Below are 24,470 nucleotides of genomic sequence, written 5' to 3' on the forward strand. Positions count from 1 at the left end.
GTCCAGAAGCCGGTGACTGATGTGCCTCGCCCGGGAAGAGTGCAATGATGGTGCCAACTTGGGCCAGTGAAGCAATGTCCTCCACAACTAGACAGAAGAACAAAAGGACAGCAACTTGTCTGTTCCCCTTCCCCCAATTCCCCAATAAAAATCTTTAAAAACAAACAAACAAAAAATCTTTTAAAATAAATAAATAAATAAATAAAATGCTTAAAAGAAACTGAAAAAATTGTCCTTCTCCAAAGCATTTGAGATCTTACTTCATAGCATGTCATCAGTTTGGCTCAAGTAAACTTTTATAAAATTTATCTACAGGTTTAGACATTTCTTATGTTAATAATATACAAAAAGTCTGAGTGAGATACTCTCTCGATGTTAGGTTTTCATTGGCAAATAAAACACACCTCTCCATCTTCATGGATCTTGTAGTTCAGGTAGGGAGCTTCAGTCTATCTGATATTTTCCCCATAGTTATCCACTTATTGCTTAATTATGGTTTTAGAACATTGCATGAATGAAAAACAATAAGATGCCTTGAGACTCATCAGTTACTTAACACTTGAATTTTTGTAAGTTTTTCTTTCTTAAAGCTAAATCCCCAGATGGGAGAACAATCTGATCAAGGTTTAGAATGATAAAAAGAGATAAGGTGATTGCAAACATCACCCCACTTTAAAGAGCTATTTTGGTCTTTCACCTCAAGTGACTTCTTTCTGCTGAAAGAAATTTGGCTGAAGTAGCTGACTTAGCTGATGGTAGAAAAATCAACCATGAAATATAAGAGTTTCATAAAATCGTGATATAACCTAATTTATACAGTCATTATATAGTCAATGACAAAACAGCAGGGGATCCAAAATAACTTATGCTTCAACTTTTGAAATGTGACAAACTCTTTGTTTTGTGAGCTCTGTAGATTTAAGGTCCCAATTATTAACTATTTTGTTTTATGATGACTTCAATTAGTTTTCATTTCTTGTGTATTGACCAACTGAAAGTGGTAAGAAAGAATGGTCAGGGGCATGCCATATGGCAAAGAAAGTCATTCCAGACTTCAGAAATTTGTTCCAGAAAGACCATCAGAAAGATAAACCTTATGGAAAGGCCACAGGAAAGCAAATGAGAATTAGTTTACAAGCAAACAAGCTTGTTTTTCAAGGAAAGGATGACAATGGCAGAAGGCTCTTTCACTGATAAGTCAGGCAGAAGTCAGGTGTTTGAGACATCTTAGGGAGTGTAAGAGTTGGGACACTTGGAGTGGAGAGTGGAGGGGACCTGAGGAAAGACTTATCTATTCATGCATATAACAGCATTTTTTTTTTGAGCACTTACATATTCTTCACCGGCCTGGGCTCTGGACTACCAGTTTGAAATAGATATGGTACTGGTCCTCAAGGCACTTACAGTCCAGTGGAAGAAACAGAAAAGGCAAAGGAATTTAGGGTACTTGGGTAAGTGAAGGAATGTGAGCACTCCTGGGAGGGACAACTAACTCTTTTTGACAAGTCAGAGAAGGTTCCCTGGAAGAATTCCCTAAAGCTGAGAGCTTAATAAGAATGAGAGTGACCAAAGCATAGGAGAGAAGACTGTTTCCCAAGGGAGAAAATTGTATGGGTAGAAAGCTCAGAGGCAAGAGAGAGCAAGCACAGAATATTTAAGGAAAAGAAAATAGTGTATAGGTTGGAGGATAGTGATGGGAGATAAGGGTAGGAGTCTTTCAAGTCTGGTTAAGAAGTTTAAGCCTTAGCCTGAGGGCAAGGAAGTGATGTGCTCAATCTTTATTTCATAAAGAAAACTCTGGCTGCAGGGGAGTTGGCCAGCTGTCATCATCCGGGTGGCAGATAATGGTGGGCTGTACTTAGAAAGCTGCAGTGAGGATGGAGAGAATTAAGAGATAAATCAATAGATCTTAAGAGAAAAAAACCAGCAGGAGAGAATTTGATTATTGATTGATATACTAGATGCTGACAAAGGAGGAGAAACACTTTCTGGCTTTGGCAACTAAATGGGCCAACTTACTGAGACTGGAGACACTGAGGTAGGAGCAGGTTGATTGGAAGGTGGGGGAAGGTTGAATTAAAGGTGGCTGGAGGATACGTTGAGTTGAATCTCAAGAGGAGATGGCTTAGAGATTTGGGAATCATCTGCATAGAAGGCAGAAGAGAAGAAGATTCAAGCTAGGACCCTGAGACAGGCCCACATCGAAGAGAAAGAAGGGCTTATAAAGGAGATGTGGATGGACTTTTGAGACAGGTAAGAAAAAAATTAGGAGAAGGTAGTATCAGGGAAACCCAGGGACAAGAGCTTTCCAGAGGGAGGGAGTGCTTAATAACGTTCAATGTCATTGAGAATCAGGTGGACGCATCAGACATACTCACATTGAGGGACATTCTACAAAATAACTGACTTGTACTCTTAAAAAATGCCAATGTTGGGCCTGCCGAGTGGCGCGTTGGTTAAGAGCTGGCTTGGGACGCCGGCTCTGAGCAGCAGGGCCCCGGTTCAGATCCCACATGAGGGCCAGTGACACTGCCCTCTACAGCTAAAATGATGATCAACAACTCCACATGGAGCTGGGCTGCCGTGAGTCGCCGGCGACAGCATAGGCTGAGTGAAGCTGCAGTGGGCTGCCATAAGCTACCGTGTGTGTCCGGCAGCTGATGTGAGCTGCCAAGAGCCACAGTGAGCAGCCATCCAAAGGCCAGCGACCGATCTGCCTCACCCAGGAAGAGCGCAATGATGATGCCAACGTGGGCCAATGAAGCAACGTCCTCCACAACTAGACTGAAGAACAAAAGGACAGCAACTTGTCTGTTCCCCTTCCCCCAATTTCCCAGCACTGTTCCCCCTCCCCAATTCCCCAATAAAATCTTAAAAAAAAAGCCAATGTCAAGAAATACAAAGAAAATACTAAGAAACAGAGATTAAAGGAGAATAAAAGACATGAAAACACATTTGAAATGCATGATCCAGGATTTTCTTTTGTTACATCTTTTATCATTTTTGATGGTTGCATAGTAATACAAATTATTAATTTCATTCGACTATATTTGAGTTTGTCATTTTCTGAAAGAGGAAAATAATGTCATTCTAAGCTTTCTCTAATCACAATCTATTATGATACTTTTGAAGTTTTTATGATATGTTATGTGAAAGTCAAAATTATACACTTTGATTGCTAATGCACTGTCAACAAAAAAATGTCCAGCCTATAGAAAAATTTTGTAAGAATTTATTTCAACCGGGACAGCCGAGTGGCGCAATGGTTAAGAACTGGCTTGGGATGCCAGAGGGCCCCGGTTCGGATCCCACATATGAGGGCCAGTGACACTGCCCTCTACAGCTAAGATGCTGAACAACAGCTCAACCTGGAGCTGGGCTGCTATGAGTCGCTGGCAACGGTGTAGGCTGCAGCCCCTGTGGCAGTTGGTTGCCATGGGCTACCGTATGTAGCCAGCAGCCAGCGTGAGCGGCCAGCAGCCGCAGTGAGCGGCCGTCCAGAAGCCGGCGACTGATCTGCCTCGCCCAGGAAGAGCGCAATGATGGTGCCAACTTGGGCCAGTGAAGCAACGTCCTCCACAACTAGACTGAAGAACAAAACGACAACAACTTGTCTGTTCTCCTTCCCCCAATTCCCCAGCACTGTTCCCATCCCACCAATTCCCCAATAAAAAAAAAAAAAGAATTTATTTCAACCAAAATTTTGATGATATGCCCAGAAGCAAATTCTCAGTGGATTGAGAAAATGCTCTAGGTCATGTCAGTTTTGCAGCTTATTTTATACATTAGAATCAAAGGAGAAGAGATATAGATAAAGAGGGTTCCATGAAATCCATTAGTGGTAGATTAAGGGAGCAGGATTAAGCAACCTCAGAAATTTTAGGATTAGATAAAAAGCAAAATGGAGAGACACATACTTCTTTTATCATGATGGGCAAAACATAGTTAATAATTAACATTTACATCAGATAGAGATGGTATCCAGGGAACAAGATAAAAATGAGGAATTTCATGATCTTGTGCTCTCGTGCCAAGGTTGTTCCTTCGAAGGGTCTAGAAAAGAAAATTACGCTGACCTTTTAAAAGTATGTTATCCTAGATGCTTAAGTACAATGGACAGAGCTCACTTAAAGATAGACTTTTGCTAACGAAGCTGTAGGCCTGGAACGTGACAGTCTGCCATTATCTGCCCAGTTAGGGATTTATGATCCAACCATCCTATGTAGTTTCTTTCTTTCTGTCTGTCTTTCTTTTTTAGCTGAGCCATCCTGCCACCTGTTGGCAGCTCAGCGGCTGCTCAGCTTGGGCTGGGCATCAAACCGCTGTTGCTCAGAGCTCAAACTCTTGAGAGAGCTCTTAACCAACTGAGCCACTCGGCCGGCCCTTTGTGTAGTTTCTTTCAGTCACTGTTTTGTAAGGCCTTCTGTGTGCCATCTCCCACCCCAGCTTGTCAGGTTTAGCATATGGCCCTTTTTTTGTTCACAGCACAAATAAAATGAAAGTTACCGTTGCTGTGTTAAGTCTGTATGAAAGTGAAGGAAAGTTAGTTTTACTTCTCATTGTATCTTTAAATTTGCTCTCAAAAGGTCTCTTCATCTCCCAGCGTGTCTTAAACTCACAGTATCTGGCATGTGATTGGCCAAACCTCAACTTGTGTGATTTAAAAATATTCACCTGAAGTGCAGGACTCTTAATTTATAGGTTGCTATCCCAAGGTAGGTATCTAGAGGAGGCCGTGAGTGCACAGAGCTCTTTCAAGAAGATGGTGAAATGGAACAATAACCCTCAGTCTCTTCTGTGTGGTTTTTCGGTTCTGGTAGCTGAGTACAGCTACCTGCATGCAACATATTAAAATATTTTCTTCTTTGTTAATTTCTCTCTACTTTTTATGTTGTTTTTAGTGTAGACACTTACTTTCTAAAAAATTTAAGTAGTTTTCCTGTTCCCTTTAGGGTCAACCAAGCGGCTTTTATCATTAAACCTTCTCTAGAAATTGCCCAAATTAGCCATGTGCATGCGGAAAGCTTTATTGGCTAGGCGAATGCCCTCAGCCAAGATGGCCGCAGCTACCTTCTATTGCCCTTGCTTGCCCTCAGCAAAGATGGTTCCAGTGACTTCCTTGCAAACTTCTCTTTTCCCATAATAAATATGGCGCCTCCACTTCCTGGATGCTTGTGTGCTGCTGTTGCCGGGCGGTGAGTGTACTTGGCGACGTTTCTCGGCAGGTTATCTCTGTTACTCAGGAGTGCCTTGGGACTGGGAGCTGGGGAGGGGTCCTTGCAATGTTTAAGATGTTCTCTCGCAATTGGGGCGTTACGGACGCTTCCCCTGGCACACTTCCAATTTCCTGCTCATCCACCCCCTCCTCCACCCCAACATGAGGCCTCTACAGCTTACCCAGCCTTGGCTTTGGGATATCTCGGGAATTTGCAGGCAGTGTGTCTGGATGAGCTTAGGTTCTTTTTTCTATTTTAAAACAGATTTGTTGAGATATAATACAGATACAGTAAAATTTGCATTTTTAAAGTTTTGATGACATGGGGCTTAGCATAGCGACCCCATTTTGGGCCTGTTGTCTTGTTTAACACTAGTTTCTTTCATTAAATATAATGTTTTCAAAATTTGTCCTTGTAGCATGTATCAGAACTTCATTCCTTTATTGCTGAAAAATATTCCGTGTATGCATATACCACATTTTATTCATCCATTTGTTTGTTAGTTGATGGACATTTGGATTGTTTTCACTTTTTGTCTATGATGAATAAAACTGCTATAAATATTTGTGTAAAGTTTGTATGAACATATATTTTTATTTCTTGAGCATATACCTATGAGTGGAGTTGCCCAGATGAAGTGTAACTCTGTCCAACATTTGAGACATTGCCAAACTGTTTTCCAAAGTGCCTGCATCATTTTATGTTTTTGTATGTGGGTATCTATCTAGTTATCTCAATGTTGAAAAGACAGTCTTTTCCCCATAGAATTGTCTTGGCACTCTGTGGAAAATCAATTGATGAATAGACATTTTTCAACAGGAGATATACAGACGGCCAACAGACACATGAAAAGATACTCAACATCACTAATTAAGATATCACCTCATGTCTGTCAGAATGGCTGTTATCAAAAAGACAATAAATAACAAGTGTTGGTGAGGATGTGGAGAAAAGGGAATCCTCGTGAAAAGGGAATCCTCATGCACTGTTGGTAAGAATTTAAAATAGTGTAACCACTATGGAGAACAGTATGGAGGCCGCGTAAAAAATTAAAAATAGAACTACCACATGATCCAGCAATTCCACTTCTGGATATTTATCTGAAGAAAATGAAAGCATTAATTTGAAAAGATATACCTTATATTCATTGTAGCATTATTTACAATTACCAAGATATGAAAGCAACCTAAATTCCACTGATAGATGAATGGATAAAGAACATGTGGTATGTATATAGAATGAAATATTACTCAGCCATAAAAAAGAACAAAATCTTGCCATTTGGGTGGACATAGAGGGCATTATGCTAAGTGAAATAAGCCAGAGAAAGACAAGTACCATATGATTTCACTTATATGTGGAAGCTAAAAAATAAAACAGAATAGAAACAGACTCATAGATACAGATACAGAAAACAAACTGATGGTTGCCAAAGGGGAGGAAGATGGGGGGATGGGAAAAATAGGTGAAGGGAATTAAGAGATACAAACTTTTAGTTATAAAATAAATAAGTCACAGTGATGTAATGTAAAGAAAGTGTGGAGAATATAGTCAATATTGTAAAAACTTTGTATGGTAACAGATGGTTACTAGATTTATTGTGATTATTTTGTAAGGTATATAAATATTGAATCACTATGTTGTATGCCTGAAGCTAATATAATGTTGTATAGCAACTATACTTCAATTAAAAAAAAAAAGAAAATCAATTGACTATAAAAGTAAAATTTTACATCTGGACTCTTAGTTCTATTCCATTGATCCATATGTCCAATCTTTTGCCAGTACTACACACTTTTGATTACTGTGGCTTTGCAGTAAGTTTTGAAATTGGAAAGTGTGAGTCTTCCAACTTTGTTCTTCTTTTCCAAGACTGGTTTGGCTATTCTGGGTCTCTGGCATTTCCATATGAATTTTTGAAAGAGTTTTGTCAAATGTCTGCAAAAAAAGAAAAGAAAAGGCCAACTGAGATTTTGACAAGCATTTCATTGATCTGTACATCAATTTGGGCAATATTTTTATCACAAAATATTAAGTCTTCCATCCCATGAACATAGGATGTCTTTCCATTCATTTAGATCTTCAGTTTCTTTCAACATTTATTTTTTAGTTTTCAGTGTGCATGCCTCACATTTTAAAAAATTAAGTATATCCCTAAATATTTTATTTTTTGATGCTATTGTCAATGGAATTAGGTTCTTTTAATTTCAGTGTGTTTATTGCTAATGTATAGAAATACATGAGCTCTGCAGTTCATCATCCGTCTCCAACTGGACTTCCTTGAGGCTTAGCTCAATGCTTTCTCCTTTTCTTTATTTAGGTACACACACACACACACACTTTTTTTTTTTTTAATACTTTTTTTTTTTTAAAGATTTTTATTGGGGAATTAGGGGGATAGGAACAGTGCTGGGGAATTGGGGGAAGGGGAACAGACAAGCTGCTGTTGTTTTGTTCTTCAATCTAGTCACACACACTTTTTTAGAAATGTTTGAGAGTATGCTGCAGACATCATGTCCACTTACCAATATACATTATATATATTTGAGGGGCATTTCCAAAGAATAAGGACCTTCCCTTACACACCAGGTTTTGGTAAAAATGGGAGCAATTTGGGCATGGTGAAAAATTTAAGTGAAGGTTCAGTGGAACAGAAGCAAGAGAAGGGATTGTCATCGTTGAAGGCTTATGGACCGGTCCAGAGAGTAGGATCTGAGGCCCAGGGGAAGGAAGGGTTGGCCTTTGCCACAGGAGGGACAGCTCCCTGTTGTGAAGAGAGGTGATGCAGTGTGCAGATGTGGGAACTTTGTTATGTTTGACAGGGGAGTTGAAGAAGTTCCTTTCTGCTGGATTCAGTTTTCTTTGTCAGTTAGGAAGTGAGACGTTCTACTGAAAAGAGGAGGAAGGTATGAGTGATAGGGAGGATCTAAGTTGAAAAAGACTGGAGAAATCATGAAACAATCAAGGAGCGGGGGAGAAGGAGTTATGAGATAAACATCTCAGGATTCCTTTGGACAGATAGCCCATTCCCCGGTTGGTGCTCATTCATCTTGAGCAAGCCAATGCCAACCTATTTAGTGCCTCTAATGACCAGCACACGGAGACTGGGTAGATAGTTGAGTTCATCTAGACTGGGGTTTTGCCAGAAGGGTTTGATGAAAAGAAAGAATGGGCAGCGAAGGTACGTTTAGAATATTAACCAGATGATGGACCATAGAAGATACTGAATAAGGATGAAAGAAGCAAGATGGGTATTGGATGGGAAATAGAGCAAATGAATTGGAGGTAGGCTGGGAAGATAGGAGCCTGTAATTTGTTTTTTTAAATTATTACTCTTTTGCTTATTAGAGCTAGCCATCAGAGCATGCATACGTATATTACATGCATTAATTTAATTTAATTCTTACAACAGCCCTATTAGGTAAGCAAGCATAGTCATCAAGCCATTTTTATAGATGAGGAAACAGGTTAAGTGACTTGGCCAAGGTGACACAGCTAAAAAGTGACAACAGTGATTCAACCTTGAGTCTCTCCAACTCCAGAGACCCTGCACATGTCTGAATGTTTCTGCAGAGCTTCCCAGCTGTGTTCCCTGCTTCACTCAGCGAACAGTGTTTGAAAATGCAAATTGATTATACCACATACCAGCTCAGGAGCTTTTACTATATTGCAATGTAAGTGGAAATATGTATAAAAATAAGATGAATTGATGGATGAATAGAGAGTTGGATAGATGGATTGTTACATAATAAGGAAAACTTAATTGTGAAATCTAGGCAGTAGCTATATGGATGTTCATTGGATAATTCTTTCCACTTTGTGCTTGAAAAACTTCATGTAAAATACTGGGAGAGAAGAGCCTTAATTGGAAAAAAGTAAATGAAGTTAAACCACTTTTACCTGAACCCTGGTTGACTTGTATTTTAGGTTTGTAAGAATCTGTAGAGTCATGGAAGAATGGCTGCTTTCTCATGGTGAGCAGGTCTTTATATACTAATAGACCTCTTGTGCCTATAGTCCCAGGTATCCTATCCTGCCCAGTACTGGAAAAAGTAGATTATGTAATTAAAGCACTTTTAAGAAAAGAAACTATGCACTTCTGGGGAAGGAAGTTGAACCACATATCAAAAGTTTTGGGGCAAAAGATAATCATTTTATTCTATTTGCCAGCGTGGGTGGTTTCAGACCATAAGAAGGGTCTCATCTGTCCCTATTACTTGCTCTCTCCTGTACAAACCCACTGACTCCCAAATAATGTATTTCACATGCACAGATACTTATTTTATAATAAAAAGGATTCTGCCTGTCAGTAGGCTTTTTTCTTCTTTTTTTGTTCAAATGCCCACTTTGGAATGTATTAGACATTTAATATAAGTGATTCTAAAAGAAAAGATAGTTATCACATTAACGTGCTATTTGTTTTCAAAAAGGATTCCTTTTGTTTTATATCCCTAGTGAGACCTGGGGTTGATGGTTGGTTTCAAGGTACCTTTGCAGTGTCATTCATTGACCTGTTTGTTCCCTTCCAGAAGCCTCCAGAGCAGTGTTTGGTAACAGGAAGGGAGAAGGTGGAGCCACCAACGCCTGCAGCAGAGGTGTGTGCTGAAACCTTAGGCTTGGTTGGCTAATACAGCGCATGTGAAAAGACTGGATGTTCTTGCTTCTTTGGGAACTCTGATCGCCTCACTCCTTTCAGAAGCAATCAGCTGATGTCTTGGCTCACTCTCTGCCCATCCGAATGTTCAAAACAGCATGTGACCGGGTGTCCTCAAACAAGAAGGATCTTGCCAGGCCTCCCAGTTGATTTGTTTTCATCCACCTCCTATCTTTGCCTGATCAGGTCACAGCATGGAGGCTGCGCAGACGTAGGAGGCTGGGAGGTCTTGGAGCGGGGTTCATCCCAGCATGGTACTTTCCAGAGGGGTTTCCTTGGGCAAGTTACCTACCTCTCTCTGTGTCTGGGTCTGACTGACTATAAATAAGAGTCATAATAGGATTCCCTGCTTCACAGGGCTGTTGCAGATGAAGCTCTTAGCACAGTGCCTGGCATCCAACAAGCACTCAATAAATGTTAACAACCCTTGTTATTATACTGTTCATGCTAGTCTGAAATTGCAGCTTTGAGATCTTTCAAGTTCTGACGGTCATTTTAACAGCTGCATAGTATTCTATAATTTGGAATACTGCCTCCTCCCAAACCCATTCCTTCTCCTGTCTTCTCTAACTCAGTTGATAATGCAACCCAGGCACCGAAGCTGCTACTCCTCATTGCCCTTCAGTTCCTCTTTAGCTCTGTTATCCATTCAATTATTACATTCTATCCTCATTTTCCTTCCAAATTATGTTCTTCATATGCTCCCTGCTCTTGACCGGTAGTGCCCTGCCCTCATTCACACGCTCTTCCTCTGTTGCCTGGATCACTGCAGATGAACCAATTCCCATTGCTTCTGAGATTGTCTGCTACTGGGCTTAACTTCTGCAAACCCACCTGCGACCCAGCTGCCAAATCTGCACATCTGACTGTGTAACTCCTCTGCATGGTACATGGTGGCCGATGGAATGCATAACCTGTGGTGCTGTCTATAACAAGATGTATTGATGACAACAACTTATGAAGCAGAGAGTAGCAGAGGAACCAAGATCTCCCGAGGCCCATGGTTATTTTACAGAGAGGTGGGCAGGGTTGGATGCACTGCAGAGAGCCCTCCATTAAACAACCCAGCCTATGTGATGTGGATATAGAACCGGGTCAGGAACACCTCATTTGGAACAAGAGATGTCCAAACACAGAACCCAGTAAGCCAGCTTCATGGTCTTCAGGGCTCCATTAGAGAGTGTGTGTGTGTCCAAGTTGCTGACAGCAGCCAGGCCTTGAAGCCTGGTCCTTCCCAGACATGGCCAGGAAGAGGAGAGGGTCCCAGCCAAGACCACAGGGTTTGTCCCTCCCCAGTTACCCAGAATGTGATCATTCTTTGACTCTTAAGTTTAAACTCCTGACACCCCATGCCACCTGTGGTTTGCCCAAACTGGTTCTTGTGGTATTCACGCTGTCTCCTGGCCATGGCCTGGCCTGCCCCATGCTTGGGGATAACCCTCTCCAGAAAGCCTGCTGCCTCTTTCTGAGCTCTGCTCTGTTTGTCATTGTGTGAACCTGGCATATTTCTGTGTTTGGATCACCCCAAACTGTGAGCAACTTGAAGGGAGGGTCTATCACATTCACTTTTTTATCCCCAGGGCCTGGCACCAGGCCTGGCATGTTAAATAATTGCCTGAATGCATGTTTGAGCAGGCCACAGAGGAAACTACCCAGAAATTAAACACTGAATTAATTACCACTGAAATGAATTTAGGATATACCCTTCCAGATTGTGTTATTGTAGCTATGGATCTATATACTTCACACACACACACACACACACACACACACAATTTTATTTTATAAAACCTGGATCAAACCCTGCCTATTGTTTTGAAATCTTTTTCCATTGAAGACCTCATGAACAATTTTCCTTCTCATTAAACATTCTTCTAGCCCTTGAATTATAGTGCTGTACCGTATTTCACCCTTATTAGAAACTCAGCTTATCTTCCAGCTGAAATTACTAATGGTTTAATGGTTTCTTTTTGTAATGAGAGTATTTGTTTCTCATGGTGAAGAAAACATGGTAAACAAATACTGGATCTAAAGTAAGGACAAGGGAGACCATTAGCAATGGGAAAGGAATTTATTCTGATTCTACTGTAGCTTGGCCTTTAAGATGCTGGGATTTCAGTCCCTCAAACCGTAACTGTCTGTAATGGCGGCTCCTCTTATGCAATGCCTTTTGTGTTGAATTGTTTTATTTTTTTCTGTGGCAGGACTATGGCGACTCAGGAAGTCACCCCAGGCAGCCAGTCAGAGGACAGCAATGCTTTGGACCTGCCATCAGCTTGTGATATGAGAGATTACATGATGCAGAGACCCAGCCAGGAGGCCCACAGCGAGGCTTTTAGTTCTTTGGAAACCTTTTCTTTTCCTTCCTCTTCTGATGTGGATCCAGGTAAGTAGCAGAGTTTAAAACTAAACTAAAACACACACACACACACACACAATCAATCAATCTTTAATACATACAGATATGTAATAGTTTGTTTCTCTTCCAATAGCAGATCTCTGTGGAATGATTCATTGTCTTGGGCAGAAAAACATCTTATCTAAACAAAACTGTGGGGAGACACTTCAAAGGACAGCCTCCTTGGTGTAACCACCACAAGAAGCTGTTTCCTAAAGACTTTTTTTTTTTGGTCTGAGTCCCTTTCTGATCTCCATCCAAATGCATTCAGAGGCAGGGGAACACTTGGTTTAACTGGGAGAAGAGAATAGAATTGTTGGTTTTTTTTATTTGTTCTTTTAAAACTTCAGAAAATAGCAATGTGGGCTAGTTGTATGTTACAGATAATAGTAAGGACTTTAGTTTTCCTCTTAGAAGTATACTCTGGGTTTAGGTAACAACTTTTCTACAAGTTTCCATGACTAAAGTTTCAAAAACCCCTGTTTTTTAAGCTTAATGATAATTCCTTGACATAGTGAGCATTTCTGGAGGTCCACAGACCTGGATTCAAGGCTCTGCCACTTACTGGCTTTGTGACTTAAGGTATGTTTTCTAACCCCTCTGAGCTCCAGAATTATCTACAAAATGGCAATTGGAATGCTTGCCTCATGGAGTTAGGTTAATTCCAGGAACAATGTACAGTACCTATCATGGTGTTTGCCATACATCGGTACTCAATTATTATTTTTGTGCTATTATTATTGTGGTTATTAATGTTAAGAAACCCACATAAATATTTTTAACTCAGGTACTAAGAAAGTATAGGCCTTGATGATGAATTTAGTATTGGCAGTAAGTAGAGTATGTACCTGTCATTGTCTTCAAGAATTCTACGAAAAAAAAAAATACTTGTAAACTCCCTTGTGATTCTGTTTCGGATCAGTGAGCCTCCTGTTTAATTTACTTCCTGACCAAGAACAGATCATGCCTTAGCTATTTTCTTTCTAAGTGCAAAGTCTGAGTTTATTTAATATTTCCTCTTCCCTCTCCAACCCTGCTGCCTCTACATTACTTTCTATCCCTAAAACTGACTTTGTTCATCATCTCTGGTTATTGCAGCATTTCCTGGAACTAGCGAATGGATGAACTGAACTTTAGAAGTGTTGCTCTGTTGAAATACTTCATGGCAATTGGCTCTATTCTTCCAGAGAATTCAGTGTGGATTCAATTTTTATTTTTTTATTGCCTATTGGGTAAATAATCCATAGGAAAGCAACTGTTATTTTGCATTTGGTTGACAATTCTAAAAAGGAGAAGCATGTTGAAATATTTATATTGGAGTATTTGTTAAAAATCTAGACATGTCATGCAAAAAGGTTCTTTTGGAAACCCTTATAAAAGTCTAAACATAGGAAGGCACGCTGCTAAGATAACCATTTTGCATGGTATGTGTCATGGTGGTGCTGAGTCAGACTGTCTGGCTCAAATTCTGGTTCTGCTTCTTCCTGTAGTTTGACCTTGGGCAAGTCACTTGGCCTCTATGTGTTGGTTTCCTCATTTGTAAAATAGAGATAATCACACCTACCTCGCTGTGGGGAGACATAATGAGGATGAATGTGTATGAGGCAGAGTGCCTGGCACATGGTGAGCTCGTGGAAATCCAACTCTTCATGAGTTTAGCACCCGGGCTACTCAACACACCACCACTCTGACCAGGCTCCATTTACACTCATGACCTCCCACCTCGAGTGGACCCTTCGTGCTGCCCACCCCCCACACACCATTTTCCTAGCGTGTACATTCTCCTGCCCTCCTGGATGACTATTTCATGTCATCTCCTCTCTTTATAAGCTTCCATTACTTCCTTCTTCAGCCTCTCTCTCAGTGGATGACCTGATTAAGAAAACAGAAGCAACCAGAAGAGAATCACCAACTCACATTCCACATCCACCAGCTTCCTTCCCTCCCATCCCTGCCCTATCCCTTCACTTCTTCACTGGATCCTGTCTTAGCTCACCTACTTAAGGTTGTCACTCTGGCAATCTCCTGCATCATTGGTTCCCCCCTCTACTGGTCATTCTTATGATCATAAAAACATGCTGTAATAGCTACCATCTTAAAAAAAAAAATGTCCACGTCCTCTAGCGATGGTCTTGTTCCTCTGTTCTTTTCTATAGAAAAACCCTCAGAAGAGTCATCTACACCTGCCGTCTCCAATTCCTCTCCTCCCAGTTCCCCCTAAAACCTTCCAACTTGGCTTCTGTCACTCCATGGAAATAGCTCTTGTCAAGGTCACTGACGATCTCCACATTCTTAAATCCAGTGGGCAGTCCTCAAGCCTTATCCTCTTTGATCTATCAGGAGTATTTACATAATTGACTTTTCCCTCTTGAATTCTTTCCTCACTGGGCTTTCTGGGAGGCAGCCTCTCATGGTTGTCTTCTTTCTTTACTGTCAACTTGTCCCCAGCCTCCTTTGCTGGTTTCTTTTTGCCTCTCCAGCCTTTTAATGTTGGAAGGCCCCAGGGCTGAGTCCTCAGAGCTCTTCTCTATTATAACCCACTTCCTCAGTAATCTCATCCAGTCTGGGGGCCTTAAATGCCTTAAGTACCCTGCTCGATCCCAGATTTCTCTCTCCAGCTTGGATCTCTAGCTTGACAGTTAGACCATCTGTGTACTTGACATCATCCCTTCAATTTCTATTAGACTTCTTAAGTTTGACATATCCTAAACCAAATTCCTAATACCTCTACCCCATTCTCCAGCCCCTTCCCCCTCACATACACATAGGCATACCTGTTATTTGAGGCTTTCTCATCTCAAGAAAGCACTTGCATCCTTCTTTCATTTAGGCAAGAACCTGGGAGTCATCCTCAACTTCTGTCTTTCTCTTAAACCTCACATCCAGTCCATCAGCAAATCCTGTCAACTCTACCTTCAAAATGAATCTAGAACCTGAGCGGTTTTTGGCTTTTCCACTGCCACCACCCTGGTCCAAGCCACAATCATGTGTCTTCTGGATCATTGCTATAGCCTCCTAACTAGCTTTTTCCACACCGGCCCTTATTCTCCTGCAATCTCTCCTCAGCACGAGCAACCAGAAGAATCCTTTTAACATACAAATCAGATTATGTTAGTCCTCGGTACAAAACCTCCCATGTCTCAGAGCAGAAAGCAAAAGTACTCCCTGGCATCCATGCCCTCTGGACCCTGGGCCTGCCGCCGCTCTGATCTCCTATAGTTCTTCCTGCCCTTACTGGGCTGGGCCTCTGCCCCACCGGGAGTGTCCCTCTGCCCCGGATACTCAGCCTTCAGGGAAGCCCACCTCTGCCTCCTGTGTCTAACAGCCAGCTCCTACTGATGCTCCTTCATTGTATCCTTCCCAGCTTTCTGTTCCCCACAGGACTAGTGCCACTGGGCACCCTGTATATTTGATAGTGGCAGCAGGGACCACTGCAAAAGCCAGGTTGTGAGGCCACAGGCCCAGGCTTAAACCTAACTTTTGTAAAGGATTCCTCATTCTGCCTTGTAGTTGCCTCTGGCTATGGGCCTGCCACTCGCCTACTCTTCCCAGCCAGGCTTTTTGAAGGGGTTTCCTACCTGCCTTCGTTCAGCTTCGTCTCATGATGGTTCCTCATTCCCGGGCCCATGACCTCCACCCCCACTACCCACTAAACTGAGCCTTCTCTTGCTCAGATGCCACTGACCTTCCCCAGGAGCTAAACCTAATGGGCACTTCTCTGCCCTGATTTGGCACGCTCACTGTTATATCACTGTTCATGCCCTGGAGGAGGACATTAGTGGCCAGGGACATGGGCCTTAAGAGTACTTTCTAAAAAACTAATGGGTTGATAAGGATCTGAGAGTATTAGTCAGAAAAAGCTCAAAAGCCTTAGTCATTTCAGTCAGGGTACCCAAAGGTAGGGGAGGCCAGGCTATATTTGTCCAAATAAACAGAGCTCAGCTGTCCTGAAATGACACTAGCCAATCTTGAGGTGCTGGTGGAGTAAACAACTTGTCACCTAAACCAGGCGCAGGATTACAAAATGCCCTCCCTCTGCCTATCCTGAGATAAGGCAGGAGACCTACACCCCAAAAAGGTCTTTCTGAAACACCGTTTCCATTCTATCCCTCTAAGTGTCTTTGAGATTTCACTGTATGCTTCCACTTTCCTGCGAACTCCCGTCAAAGGTCCTGTGCCTTGTTTTCAGGACTCTGTTATCTGGTGTCTGGGGTATTTGTTCAAAACATTTAACAACCAATTCATCAGTATTACAGTATTTTAACAACTGGCAAGGCTGTACAGGTGCATGCCAGCTGAACAGAGGTCCCTGTTGGTGTCTGACACAGGCCTCCTCTCCTGCTGGGCCCATTTATGCTGAGTCAGACCTTAATGCGTCAGCTGAGCTGCATTGTTCCCCAACTTGCAATGTGCTCCCTTCTTCCTGGTCCATTCCGGTCCACTCCAGAGGCTCCTGAATTGAATCCTTCATTTAGTTCTGAATACATACTTGTTGATGGACATTTGGGATTTTGAACTCCTTGCTTCTAAGATATTTGTTTCCTTTCTCTTTTGTTACTGGGCACAAGGAAAGCATAGAGTAAAAGAATGGAAGTGCGGAACAAACTGGCAAATGGTCCTGGATTAAACCTCTCGAAAGTCAGGTGACAAAGGTTTCCTAGAGGCTCCCAGTCCTATGTGCATTACTATAGTTTGATAAACCTTGGGCGGCTTATGTGGCATATGTCATCAGGGTCTTCTGAAACCTTTGTCCTGCACAGCACCCAAGATGCATTCTAATATAGGACAAAGAGTTTCTCTGAAGTTGCTGCTTAGACATTACAATATGAAGGTGGGAAACCTCAGCCCTTTGCTCAAATTTGAACTTCTAAGATCAGTTGTTGGAGAAATTGGTTGAATGTATATAGCAAGTTGAATGTTAAACACAATAAGTCTTTAATGACTAAAGACTCAAGCTGATAGACAGCTATAAGTTTAAAGTTAACAGTGCTTTAATGCCCTCTTATTTTTCTTTTGGAATCTGTCCAGAGTCCCATCTTCAAAGGCCATTTTAGTACCTATGTATTTAGGTATGTCATCCAAGGAACTTGATATTTAAGAGTCGATAAATATGTCTTTTTTCCTTTCAATGGTTCATATGGTATTGATTTATAATTCTAGAAAATTTTATTTTCATAAGAAATTATAAGCTCTGAAATCCAGAATCTCAAAATAGAATTTGTGTAATTCTAGGTGTGTTGTTGTTGTTTTAAATAAGAGTCAGGGCATATTTTAGACATGTAAATAATTTTAAAGGTATTTTCTTTATAGGTGCATTAAATGATATCAAACCTAGTGGCTAATGACCAGGACCCTCTAAACTGGACCTAAGATCCAGGGAAAGAAGGAGATTGACGAACCAATTCTCTGAGAAATCATACAACAAAATCTGGTAATTCCTATCACTTATCAGGTTGATGGATTTTATTATATTTAGAAAGGTACAGTATTTTGTATAGCAGTGCATCTCTGCATTAGTTACCACTTCCTGGGTTGATTTATGCAGATTTGTATTGTCTAGATTCAGCCATCTAGACTTAATGTTTAGGTCCAGAATGGGATTGTAAACTCTTTGCTTGCTATTGTTATAAGACAGCAATGTGTCCTAATTGTGTGACCCGAGTAGTGAAGGATAAACTGTAAGAATATATGACTAAGGCCCGCAGAGTTAGTGAATGTCATACGAGGTGTGGTCAAACAATACAGTGAATGTTTAAATTAAAAAAAAAATTATCACAGTAAAAGATACATTGCCATTAATTCCCCTCAAAATACTCCCCCTTGCTTCAAACACACTTATCCCATTGTTCTTGCCACTTTCTGAAGCAGTTCTGGAAGTCCTCTTTCGTGAGTGTCTTTAGTTGCACTGTTGTGGCTTCTTCGATGTCCTGAATCCTTTTGACTTTGGGGAAGAGCCAGAACTCACATGGTGCCAGATCCAGTGAATAAGGTGGATAAGGACACACCGTAATGTTTTTATTTGACAGAAATTGCTATATACCATAAGCGATGTGTGACACAGAGCGTTCTCATGATGGAGGATGATTTTGGCACACTTTAAACACTCCTTTTCTCAACCATAGCTCACACCCGACTGACTGCATCAAACAAGCTGAAGCTTGTCATACACTGTTGCTAAGGTTCAACAGGCCACTTCCTGTATTGACGATCCCTGCCTTTCCGTTGGATGGCACTCGGCAGCAGCATTCACCATATTTTGTGATCACAACGGAAAGGCTCCGTGTCATACATAGTTTCTGGTATATGGCAATTTCTGCCAAATAAACACATTACAGTGTGTCCTCATCCACCTTATTCATAGGATCTGGCACCGTGCAACTTCTTGCTCTTCCCGAAAGTCAAAATGATCATGAAAGGTAAACGTTTTGAATCGATTCAGGACATCAAGGCAGTCACGACAGCACAACTAAAGATACTCACAAAAGACTACCAGAATTGCTTCAGAAAGTGGCAAGAACAATGGGATAAGTGTGTTTGAAGCGAGGTGGAGTATTTTTTTTTAATTTTATTTTTATTATTTTTATTTTTTTAAATTTTTTTTTAGCTGAGCCATCCTGCCACCTGTTGGCAGGAGGTGGAGTATTTTGAAGGGGATTAATGGCAATGTGTCTTTTACTGTAATAAATTTGTTTTTAATTTAAACATTCACCTTATTTTTTGATCACACCTCGGAGCTTCTGGGTCAGTGGTTTTCAAACTGCTCCAGGCAGCCCTTTAGGGACTACAGGGTCAGAATTGGGAGGAAGTAGTGAGCTTATGAGGATCCTGGACTCCTCACTCTTGCTAATCGTATTAGCTTATTTACCCTATGGGCTTCCAGATAACCATTCATTGGAAACAAGGATGTCAGGGCCAAAAAGAGTTTGAAAACCACCAAGCTCACCTAGTCATCTCATTTTCTACAAGAGGAAGTTGAACCCTAAGATAATGAAAAAAACCACCCAGGTCACAGAATAACCTGGCGACTCCTATTTCCTGGGTGACCCTCTGTACAGACTACTCCTAACTGTGACTTTTCTACCCCTTTAAAAAAAAAAATACAGTTCTCTATTCTGGACTGTAGATAACAGTAAATAGTAATTAAAGGCGATCATAGTTTAAGAGTAGAATTATTTTTAAAGGCTCAAGCATGCTATTTGCCACCTGGGACATCTCTCATCACTCCTTACTTTGGAGTTTCAAGGACACCTGCTGTGGGAAAAGAGACTTGTTTACTTCTGTGTACTTCGCCTGCAGTTACAGTTTTAAAAAGAAATCCCAACTGAGTTGAAAAACAGGCGGTGTTCCTGCTGAGAGCCACACCTACAGGCATTTATCTTTTCAGTCCAGGTGTACAGTGGTGCCCACATGGTCTGACCCGATAGCTCCCCTCAGGGGCTTCCCCAAGTGAACAGTTATTCATGACTTGTCACTCAGCTGTGTCTTCCTAAAATATGAGAAAACAGCTTGATTAACATAGTCAAACATACCCATCACTAGTATCATTCACTGTTATATATTTGTAGGGCAAAGAAGACTTCTCACAATTGAGAGAAGACAGATTCATAGGTTATCATTTATTGTAACGTACATTCCAGGCACTGTGCTATACATTTTATATGCACTGTTCCTTCTGATTCTCACATCTACCCCCAATAAATATTATTATAATCTCCATGTTACCTATGAGGAAATAGAGCCTTAGAGACTCAAATCCGGGTCAGGCTGACTTCAAAGGCAGAACTTTAAAGAAATACAAACATACAGGTATGAGTAAGTACTAAGTAGTTAAGTATTAAGTCTCAACTATTTACAGTTACCTCCTTCAGTCTCTGCTAGCTTCTTTCTGCTAACGCTGAATATCTTCAATATCAGGTCCGTCTCCAGGACGACCAGGACTCTGGTTCATTTGACCAGCGCTGTGTCCACTGCCCACTGAGTTCCCCTTTCAGCCTCATCTTTCCATTGCTGAATAAGCTCTACCTACCTGCAGGCTAACCTGAGAGGGCATTGTCTTCTATGTTAAATTTCTCACACCAACTTCTTATGTTAAAACCAAGGGAAGAAAACAAGTCAGGAATTTTAACTCTTTGCTGGAATGAATGAAACCTTTGATACATTTTTCTATCTAGAAGAAATATTCTCATCTGGCCGGGAACTCTTCTTATCCTTCACTCTTTGCCCTTTGAAGTTGTAAATCTTGCTTTTTGTCTGCTGAGTGACTTTCTTTTTGAAGACCAGCAAGCTCACTGATATTTTTGATAGAGCTGAGTTTTGCTAACATGTTTGATGTTACAAAAACCCAGTTTAATAAAACATAACTTTTAAGGGTGAATCCGTTTCAATTCATTTCTGGGTCCCTCCTGTTTGCCTGGCAGGGTTCATATTTTGTTCTCTGCCTCATTTAATCACAGTGCCTACAGCTGCTGCCTTCTAGACCTAGACCCTGACATGTGAGTAGAGAATGAGGGTGCAGTGCCAGGCACACAGTAGGTGCTCACTAAAGGTTGATTGAATAAATGAAAGACACATGTAGTGAAATTGGATAAGATTTAAAAATAGATACAAAGTATCATAGTCCCTTGATTATGATTTTATAACTATCATCGCATTTAAGCTGTGATTGATCTTCTGTGTACTATAGGACGAGAAAGTTTCTAAGTTGAATAGCATATACTTTTACACAAACACTGTGGATTTGCTCAACTCTCATTTAGAAAATCTTCAGGGGGCATCGTTTCGAGAGCTGTAACTTTCTGCTCTAATAAAACTGTTCTCTGCTACAACCTTTGCCTCTCTGGTCCGTGTCTCCATTCTTCGGCTTCACAAGACGATGATCCCGGCACAAGAAATGTCCTCCATCACCACACCCAGAGAGGAACAGCCTATTCTAAAGAAAACAGGATAAAAACTCCAAGTTCTGGCCAGTCAGGGCCTTTTGAGCTTCTTTTTCTCAGCCCGCTGCAAACTCTTTGGAGCGTACTTTCTTTTCTAATAATGGCCCTTGAGCCATTCTCTACTTTTTCTTCTACTTCTACTTCTTTGAAATGTATTTTCTTTCTTCTAATAAACTCCTTTTCTGCAACTTTAAAAAAAAGAAAAAAAAGAAAGTCTTCAGGCTAGTCCAAACTGGTCTTTCTAAAGCCCCTGACTTTTTTCCTTGATAAAAAAAATCAGAGAAATGAACATCTGTGAGGAGGTATAATGCTACTGAGAGTAGAGAATTATCACTACATTTCCCCATCATGAAGGAAGCATGTTCCTAGTTATTTCTTTAATTTATTTATTCAATAAATATTTCTGTAATGACCGTGTGTAATTACGGCTGTAAAGATATCCCTAAAGACTTTTTAAAAAGCAATGCTCTTAAGAAAACTGTATTCCTATCACATTTTATAGCATTTTTTTCTGCTTACAAAATAATAAAATTAGTGAAAAATTCAAATTTTAAAAACAAACAAGCAAAGAGATTTAGTTTCATTTCTTCACAATATACTGAGTACTTATGTCCAGAATATATATTTTTTATAACGAAGAGCTCTTGGAAAATATTAGGGACTATTAGGCACAGTATAAATAAAAAGGTGGGGCAGTCACCTATGGGCTAATGCCATTTTAGAAGTAGAGTTTGGGAGAACATGGTTAAAATGATATCCTATGTTTTTAAGCAGTAATACCTAACTAAGCAGGGATTTGGGTCCAGAGCCTGAGATGTGCCTGGTGATCTGCTTTGGGTTAGTGTTTGAGTCTACTGCCCTCTAGTGACTACTTTTTACACATTCCTGGACCCTACCAAGAAAAAATTGAAATGCACAAGATGTGTTAGGCCTTTGTAATTCATTCTTTGCAGAGTTTTATGCCTACTAGGGATCAGACTTAAAGTTGTTAGAGATTATTTTACTCTTTTGAAATCTGAGAAGCTAACTTGTCTTAAGGCCAGCAATGTTAGGTCTAGTTACTGCAATGCATTCCATAAATTGAGGACACCTTTGAATTTACTTGTTTGATTGATTGCAAGCTAGAATACAGTCATAAAGAATGATGTCTGTATGATCTTTTTTATTTATATTGTGCTTAATATTTCCTAATATTTCCCAAGAGTTCTTTAAATAAAAAAATTCTGGCCATAACTACTGAGTATATTGTGAAGAAATGGAACTAAATCTCTTTGCTTGCTTGTTTTTAAAATTTATTTAAATTTCCACTCAATTTTATTATTTTATAAGCAGAAAAAAACTCACAATGCTATAAAATGTGATAGGAATACAGTTTTCTTAAGAGCATTTGCCAACTAAAAGTTGTGCTTTTTTTTTTTTCCACAAAGATAAAACCAAAGGATTTAAATTTGCCCAGTAAACACAGAGAACCCCAAACAAGATAAATCCAAGACAAATCATAATTAAAACGCCAAAGATTAAAGACAAAGAGAATACCCTAAAAGCAGCAAGGGAAAAGCAACTGGTGACTTATAAGGGAACTCCCATAAGATTATCTGCTGATTTCTCAACAGAAACTTTTCAGGTCAGAAGGGGTTGGCAGGAAATATTCAAAGTGATGAAAAGTAAGGACCTTGCTTTGCTGGGTGGCGCAGTTGGTTAGAGTGGGAGCTCTGAGCAATAGGGTTGCCGGTTTGAGTTTCACATGGGCCAGTGAGCTGCACCCAAGATGAGCTGCCAATAGGTGGCTGGATGGCTCCAGTTGGTTAGAGTGCATGCTGTTAACAACAACGTTGCCGGTTCAACTCCCTCATGGGATGGTAGGCTGTGCCCCCCCTGCAACTAAGATTGAACAAGGCACCTTGAGCTGAGCGGCTGTGAGCTGCCGACAGGTGGCCAGATAGCTCAGTTGGTTGGAGTGCGTGCTCTTAACAACAAGGTTGCTGGTTCAATTCCCGCATGGGATGGTGTGCTGCACCACCCACAACTAGATTGAAAATGGCGACTGGACTTGGAGCTGAGCTGCCCCCTCCACAATAGATTGAAGGACAACAACTTGACTTGGAGCTGATGGGTCCTGGAAAAACACAATGTTCCCTTCCCCAATTCCCCAATAAAATCTTAAAAAAAAATGAAAAAATTGAAGGACAGATAAAGGAGATCATTACTACAAACCAGTAATACAAGGAATCTTAGAGGGACTTTTTGAAAACAAAAATAAAATAAAAAGTAAAAATAAAAAAGAATAATAAAACAGCAATAACTACACATACATTTCTATCAACAATTTTAATGTAAATGGATTAAATGCTCCAATCAAAAGATAAGGTAGCCAACACTTGGATGAATCTCCAGAGAATTATGCTGCATGGGGGGATAAAAGTCAATTCCAAAAGGTTATATACTGTATGTCTCTATACTCATATAATATTTTTAAAATTACAAAATTTTTAGAAATTGGAGAACAGATTCATTAATGTCAGGGTTTGTGTTTGGGGTGGGCAGGAGGAAGGTGGGTATGGTTATAAAAGGGCAACATGAAGGATCCTATAGTGATGAAAATATTCTGTATCTTGACTGGTCATGGATGTGTGAAACTGTACATGTGATAACATATGGATACATGAGTACAGTGAAACTGGAGAAGTCTAAATAAGATTGTTGGATTGTATCAGTGTCAATAAACTATAGTTTGGAGTACATTGGAAAGTGGGTAAAGGTTCATGTAATCTGCATTATTTTTTAGCTCTGCATGTGAATCTTTCATTATTTCAATAATACTTTCAATTAAAAATATCTGCTGGGCATCAAGAAATAGTGGCCCTTTTTCTTTTAAAATGCTTGCCAGATCACCTTTTTCCTGTTCCTTTTGTTTTTCTGAAATAGTTTTGTTTTTCTTGGAAACAACTTTTAAAATCATTATACAAATAAACAGATCTCTCTCTTTGACCAATTTCCATTGTTTCTGATGTTTGCTATTGTAAAGGGGTGTGTTCAACATCCTTCTGGTTAAACCCTTGTAGGTAACAAATTATTCTTCAAGCTAAATTCCTATAAGAAAAATTGCTCTATCACATTAAAAATTTTTTGTTTCATAGAAAGCGTTTTCTTTTTCAAACTTTTTAAAAATGTATTTTTCAGTTATGGTTGACATTCAATATTACATCAGTTGCAGGTGTACAAAAGAGTGATTAGACATTTATATACAATAATTTGGTACATATTCT

At 40.3% G+C, this 24,470-nt stretch overlaps 1 protein-coding gene across 15 annotated transcripts in view; it reads left to right on the forward strand.

Annotated features, from left to right (window-relative positions):
- The first annotated feature begins 5,105 nt into the window (after positions 1–5,105).
- Positions 5,106–24,470, forward strand: part of SHLD1 (shieldin complex subunit 1) — a 73,761-nt gene continuing 54,396 nt past the window's right edge. For 3 of the 15 annotated variants that reach the window (XR_002124303.1, XR_002124304.1, XR_002124305.1), the window contains exons 1-3: positions 5,111–5,195; positions 12,075–12,256; positions 17,579–17,699. Coding sequence is in view for 12 of the 15 variants with exons in the window: in XM_019644616.1 (XP_019500161.1) it covers positions 5,149–5,195; positions 12,075–12,256; positions 13,367–13,398 (261 nt within the window). In the remaining 3 variants the exon portion in view is untranslated. The other 12 variants (XM_019644606.1, XM_019644617.1, XM_019644615.1 and 9 more) reach the window with 10 other exon arrangements.

Source organism: Hipposideros armiger, unplaced genomic scaffold, assembly GCF_001890085.2.
Source record: "Hipposideros armiger isolate ML-2016 unplaced genomic scaffold, ASM189008v1 scaffold_89, whole genome shotgun sequence".
Lineage (NCBI taxonomy): Eukaryota > Metazoa > Chordata > Mammalia > Chiroptera > Hipposideridae > Hipposideros > Hipposideros armiger.